The sequence below is a fragment of the Cupressus sempervirens genome, chromosome 3, assembly GCF_028749045.1.
Source record: "Cupressus sempervirens isolate cs-2001-9-10 chromosome 3, ASM2874904v1, whole genome shotgun sequence".
Lineage (NCBI taxonomy): Eukaryota > Viridiplantae > Streptophyta > Pinopsida > Cupressales > Cupressaceae > Cupressus > Cupressus sempervirens.
In genome coordinates this window covers 20,348,263-20,355,048 of record NC_143120.1, presented here as the reverse complement: position 1 = coordinate 20,355,048, position 6,786 = coordinate 20,348,263, and the positions used below count along the sequence as shown (strand labels likewise).

General features: G+C 34.1%; 1 protein-coding gene across 14 annotated transcripts; it reads left to right on the top strand.

The window, feature by feature from the left end:
• Window positions 1-1,342: 1,342 nt before the first annotated feature.
• LOC149564532 (uncharacterized) lies at window positions 1,343-6,215 on the top strand. 14 transcript variants are annotated; one of them, XM_089818082.1, is made up of 8 exons: window positions 1,343-4,238; window positions 4,388-4,576; window positions 4,849-4,948; window positions 5,030-5,138; window positions 5,218-5,316; window positions 5,613-5,731; window positions 5,855-6,014; window positions 6,122-6,215. In XM_089818082.1, the coding sequence occupies exon 1, from the start codon at window positions 1,483-1,485 to the stop codon at window positions 4,180-4,182; it is 2,700 nt and encodes an 899-aa protein (XP_089674208.1). In that variant the 5' UTR covers window positions 1,343-1,482; the 3' UTR covers window positions 4,183-4,238; window positions 4,388-4,576; window positions 4,849-4,948; window positions 5,030-5,138; window positions 5,218-5,316; window positions 5,613-5,731; window positions 5,855-6,014; window positions 6,122-6,215. The 14 variants fall into 14 exon arrangements, with proteins under 14 accessions (XP_089674208.1, XP_089674210.1, XP_089674214.1 ...); XM_089818093.1 differs by having other exon boundaries at window positions 1,413-4,238; window positions 5,863-6,014; XM_089818084.1 differs by lacking the exon at window positions 5,613-5,731 and having other exon boundaries at window positions 5,037-5,138.
• The last annotated feature ends 571 nt before the right edge of the window (window positions 6,216-6,786 follow it).

Sequence of the window (6,786 nt, the reverse complement as noted above, 5' to 3'; positions counted from 1 at the left end):
TATTAATGAAAATAGAGAAGAAAGCACAATATTTTCCTACTTTTCATAAGAAGGAGATTTAATACGAAGGAGTACTCTCTTTATTTTCAATATAATACTAATGATTTGTTACACAAAAAATTGATAAATATATAAATTAAATATGAAAATAAGAACTAATAAAATATGACAATATAAAACAAAATAATAGATTGAACAAAGGTAAGAATATGTATGACTAACAATAAATGTAAAAAAAAAACACCATAGAAAACTAAAATCAACCAAAAATACATACAAATACTACCATATAATTATATTTAGATACAATTCTTCTATAATGAATCTAAAACTTCCTAAGAATTGACACACACTCTCTATTGCAAAACATAATATAAGTGTTGGCTTCTTTATTAAAACATTTATTATAAAATATAACATCAATTTCTAATTAGACTATTAAAAAATAATTAATTTACCTTCCACACATTTTACATGCACTTATTGGACAACTAGATGCAATTGCTAGTATCTAACATATACACAAACAAATAAAATTGATACAAGTTGCGATGATACAAAATATTGTCGATGGTTAATCATCCAAATAGAAGAATAAAAGTAAAATAAAATGAGATTACAATTTTGTCCCCACAAAATTTTCCCTAATTTTCTACGAAATTCCACAACTCTATAACATCTTTTCATCGCCCACAAAGTAAACAGTCCGAAAGAAAAACTGTAGCTAAATTTCCACCGTTATATTTTCCTTGATTGACTCTACACTTATATTTGAGGGTTGTAATTAAGTGGGTCAAGATACTGGGAGAAAGCTTTTTAACCTAACTTTCCTCTCCATTTTCCACACTTTTCTTTTTGCGTGCGAGAAAAAAACCTTTTATACCTAACACGATTCTGGACTTTGCAAATGAAAGACAAAAGATTTTGACTTTGAAAGATCCAAGCGCATTAAATTTCATAGATTCAAACTACTCTTAACCCCAACATCACTATCACTAGGGAAACAGTATAATTCCCGAACATAATGTGTTTTTTTTTTCTTTTTTTTCAAGTTTTTGATTAGGGGCGTAAAGAAAGTCCTTGACCAGCCCATCAAAATTTTCTAAAAATCTTTGTTGATATCTAATGTTTTCATAACAAATACTGCCTACCAAACCAAAAACCTTCCCATCACACGAACAGAAAAACAGCCTATAAGCACAAAGGCGAAAGAATCGTAGAAAAAGATTAGATTAGCCGTACAACAAACAGTAGGAATTCCTCTTCATCCACACACTTCAAACAAGTGTGGAAATAAGCATGACTTTACGGAAGGCCACAATCGTGGAAATTTTTTGAATGGAGGAGATTTCTCCCTACTTTCACTCTGAGCAGAGACACAATTATAAATCAGCTTAGTTTGCCATCATTTTCCTCCACAGAGAGAGAGAGAGAGAGAGAGCTATTTGAAGGAAGAGTAGACGAAGTGTAGAGCAATCTGCAATGAAGGCTGTGAAGATGTCGATGATGATGTTGTTGTTAGTAATTCTGATGAGAGGAATTCCTTGTTCATCTGAATCATGTCATGCAGATGACAGGAATTCCCTGCTGGATTTGAAAGAGGGCCTCGACTTCACTTCCTCTTTCAACTCTCTGCAATCGTGGAAGGGATTTAACTGCTGCAAATGGGAGGGAGTGACGTGCCACCCAATCACTGCTCATGTCATCTCCCTCGATCTCAGTCCTCAGTCCCTCAATGCGTCATGGGATCGTGATGAGTTCTGGCCATTCATGTCATGGACGGAACTCCGTGGAGGACTATTCCAACTGCGACATCTCCAGCACTTGAACTTGACTTCGAATGCTTTCTCTTCTCTTGAAATCCCTTCACAGTTTTACAAGCTCAGCAACTTGAGGTATTTAAGCTTGTATGACTCTGACTTTGTTGGTCAAATTCCAAAAGAGATCGCCAATCTCTCTAACTTAACATATCTTGATCTGTATTGGAATTTTTTGAACGGTACAATTCCTACATTTTTAGGAAATCTATCAAAGCTCACACACCTTGATCTCTCTCGGAACTCTTTGAATGGTACAATCCCTCGAGAATTGGGTAACCTTTCCAAACTCACACATCTTGCTTTAGGAAATTTCTTAAGTGGCATTATCCCAACATCTTTGGGCCAGTTATTAGAACTTACATATCTTGAGTTGAGGTTTAGCTCTTTGAATGAGACAGTCCCACCCTTCTTAGGTAACCTTTCCAGACTGAGACATCTTGTCCTACACGGAGGCTCTCACAGTGGTGTCATCCCAGCATTTTTGGGTAAGCTATCAAAGCTCACATATCTTGACCTAAGTTCCAACTCTTTAAGTGGCCACATCCCAACATTTTTAGGTAAGTTATCAAAGCTCACATATCTTTCCCTGAGATATAACTCTTTGAATGGCACAATCCCAAGCTTCTTAGGCAAGCTCACCAAATTAATGACCCTTGATCTTAGCCACAACCAACTAAATGGAACTTTGACACTTTCTATTTTTGATAAACTCCATAATATTCAAGAGTTATCTCTTTCTAGGAATATGCTGACTGTAAAAGTGAATGCCAATCATATTCCTAATTTTCAACTTGAATACATGGATTTAGGATCTTGTAATCTACAAGGAAATTTTCCAGCTTTCATTTCAACTCAATACTTCTTAGGCAGACTAGATTTGTCTGAAAACTCTCTTAGTGGAAGTATTCCGGATTGGCTATGGGATTCTAGGCACCTTTATTATCTCAACCTCTCTTCTAATCAATTTGTAGGTAATTTACCCCTCAAGTTGCTTGGCTTTGAGCATAAGGATCATGAAGGCTCAATTATTGATTTGCATAATAATAAGTTACAAGGAAATATTCCCCTTCCTCTACAAAATGTGAACTTCTTGGATCTTTCAGAGAATCTATTTCATGGACCCATCCCAACAATAATTGGTAAAATTGGACAAAGTCTAGAATTTTTGTCACTAGCAAAAAACAATTTGACTGGTGTCATTCCACATTCTATCTGTGAGTCAAATAATTTAGAAGTTTTGGATTTGTCACATAACATGCTTAGAGGTAACATTCCCTCAAGTTTGTACCAATGCTCCATGTTGTCCATGCTTAATCTGGAAAACAATGATCTTAAGGGCACAATTCCAAATATATTTGGGAACATGACTCGTCTTGAAACATTGAAATTGGGTTTCAATAGACTAAACAAGGACATCCCATCATCCCTTAGAAATTGTACCTCTTTGGAAATCTTAGATTTGAGGAATAACAATATGCATGGGGGTATTTCTACATGGATTGAAAGCTTGCAAAGGCTTCGCATCCTGATATTGAAATCAAATAGATTTGTCGGCCAGATACCCTCACAATTATCAAAACTACAAAGTCTTCAAATATTAGATTTGTCAAGCAACAAGTTTTCCGGCATTGTTCCAAGTGGCTTTATGAACTCGACTGCAATGGCAAATCAGACAGAAAACACAGAAACTCTTGAATTTATAGGTGGTGGTATCATTTACATAGATAGTATAATCATCAAAAACAAAGGACGAGACATGGAGTATGTGAGATTATTGACATTGGTAAAATGTCTTGATCTATCAAACAACAATTTAACAGGCAAAATACCTTGGGATATTCAATCTCTCAAAGGATTGATAACTCTCAATGTTTCACAGAATCATTTCAGTGGCGAGATACCGAAATCTTTGGGAAGCGTGGTACGGCTAGAATCACTTGACCTTTCCAGAAATGAATTTGTTGGGATGTTTCCTGTTGAGCTGATACATCTTACATTTTTGAGCTACTTTGATGTCTCTCATAATAACCTATCAGGAATGTTACCACAAGGAGGACAAATGATGACATTTGATGCTTCATCATTTTCCAACAATTTAGATCTATGTGGCCTACAAATCAATGTGTCATGTTCAAGAAATCATCCTGTTTCTTCCATTGATGGTGAAGAAAATAGAGAAATGTTGGAAGAAGATATGTGGTGGTATGTGGGATTGGGAATGGGCAATGCACTTGGATTTTCGGGTGTAATTTGGATGTTGTGTTTCAGTGAATCTTGGAGAGCAAAATGTTTCAGAGTAATGGATGACACTATTGACTGCCTCTTCCAAACATTCAGAAAAAGATTTTACAATACAATATAATGATATTATTTTGATCTCCATCTCCTTAACATCTGCATACTCAACATGAAGACAAAGTAAGTTTAATTCACACAGTTTATTTATTTAGTTAATGATTTTTAAAGTGAATCGCAGAAGTTCTTTATAGTGATAATGCTTTTGTAGAGTAGCTCAAAACCACGCTGTACAACTATAATAAACCTAATCTTTACGTGTATTATGTCAGGTTCCAATTGCAAGTCTACAATACTATGTTGAATATATAGATCAGGCACCATCATTCACAAATGGAGCATGTTTTGTTCTTCAATAAATGCAGTTTCCACTTGCTGAAAATAGAAAATTACATAACAAATTCATTCATATGTTTCTACCATCATCAGTTCTGTGACTGTCAAGTTTCAGAATTACATAGGTACGGATAACAAAACTCAATTCTGATTTTCCATTGCTTTTCTCCACTACAATATTATCCACATAATGAATGCTGAAATGGACTTGCAAAAATTCACCGTACAAAAGGTTCTCATAAAATTTCAAATATTTGATAAACATTATTACTAGTTCTGACCTGTTCTGTTCAGTCAATAGATTATGTTTCTGAGATTTATTTATTTATATATTTTTTTAATAGCATTCAATTTGCAACCATTATTTCTCTCCTTGATGTAGCATCATTAATTCCAGGATAGTGAATAGAATGGAAAGAATAAATTATTGAATTATAGGATGAACTTGAAGATTCTGTTTCTCATCCACTTTAGGGAGCGCTGCAGTTCAACCAGAGGTGTGTTTAATTTGAGTGACTGTGTTGTTTCTTGCCTCCGGCTGGATTATTCCTGACTACTGAAGTTTAATATGATTTCAGTTTGCAGGTTTTCTATTCAAACTTCTCAATCGTTAGCAAACTTTAAGTGTAGCTTAGGAGAATCATGTATTGATATACGGTACCATAGCCGCTCTACCAGAAATACATGGTACTCATTTTGCACCTTACTTATTGTGGTTTTGGTAAACAAGAATTTTGTATGAATCTTATTTGTTCTATGACAGCAGAGGCATATATTCAAGGTTAAAACTGTTAAAAGGGTTTTCTATGGATGTGCAACGAAGGCAGCTTAGCTCAAAGTTTATGAGGCATGAATCAGAGAAAATGTATGTCCTTTCCACATTACCATTTGATTGTTAGGAATTCAAATGAGGTTGTCTTGAAAGTGGAAAATATGCTTCAAGTCAAAACATAGTTTAAAGAAATAATTTAACGAATTTTATTTTTTTATAAATAATCTTTTTTATTAATCAAAATATTAAAGTTGATCACCTCGCTAAAGTTAAAAAAAATAGTTAACTTTGTTTGCAAACAATTTTTATTTTTTTAACAATTGTAGCATCTCTGATTTGTTGCCAGCGTATTTTCTATGTTGTAAATATTTGATATCTTAAATTGGCAGATTTTGCTGAAAATTTGAAAACAGATCTTTGCTGAATGCTTAACATTGTGTTGCCAAGAAAGCAGTTTTTTTGGAGGAAAGCACAAAATTCATTTTAAAATTTAGAGCTTATTTGAATGGTAATAAGAAATAATTTCAATGTTTTTATATAAGCCTCAATATGTTTAAACAATAGCCCTGTTTCAGATATTAGATAGTGCTACCCCTAATAAAAATGCTAATTATTATCCGGTTGGCATTAGAGAGTCAGTAGAAGAAAGTACAGCTGATAGAAAGATTGTTGAGAACAAAAGGAAGGATATTCGCTCCATTGTCTTCAATTACTTAGCTCGGATAATTGTTCACATAGAGCATATGGAAGGTGCAGACATCTTCTCTTCACAGTAACAATTTGGAATACAGGTGATAAAAGCTTAAATTGCAACAATAGTTCTATGCATTAATTTTAACTGTCGAATTTCAGTGTACAGGTTTCCTATTTTAATTAGCAGATTTTTATTGGAGTTTAGGCTCAGCTTTGCCGTGTCCTTAGTCTGGGAGCTATGATAGTCCTTAGTATGATGCGGCATCATCTTCCAATAGTTACTCTTCCAGAAATACCAGGTACTCACCTTACAGTTGATAATTACGTTTTGTAGTTTTGCTTAACAAGAAATTTATATGAATACTATCTTTTAAAAGTTCATAGTTTAACTGATGGAAATGAGGTGTTGCTTAAAAAGAAGTTTTGATGAATATTATTGCTTATGTCACAAGCAGTTGATACTTTGAAATTGGCAAATTTTGCAGAAAAATCAAACAGGTTTTTGCCGAATGCTGAAGATTGTGTGAGCTAGAGTGCAGTGTTTGTGGGTCAAGCACACAATTCGTGGCATTCTCAGTGCTGATTTCGATGGTAAGAATAATTCCACTTTTTATTTCAAGCATCAAGATGTTCAAACAATAGGCATAGCCACTATTTCAGGTATTAGATGGTGATACCCCTACTAAAATGCTAATTATTGTTTGGTTGGCCATACAGAATTATCAGCAGAAAGTAATGCTGATAGAAAGATTGTTCAGAACAAAAAAAAAAGGTTATTGTTCCCATTCTCTTCAATTGTTTTCCTGGGATAGCAACTGTATATTTAGGATGTGAAAGGTAAAGACAGAGCCTTCTCTTTACAACACCAAT

What these genes read in the sequence shown, in the direction of transcription:
- LOC149564532 (XM_089818084.1), top strand. Translation starts at nt 1,483, where the DNA reads ATGAAGGCTGTGAAGATGTCGATGATGATGTTGTTGTTAGTAATTCTG.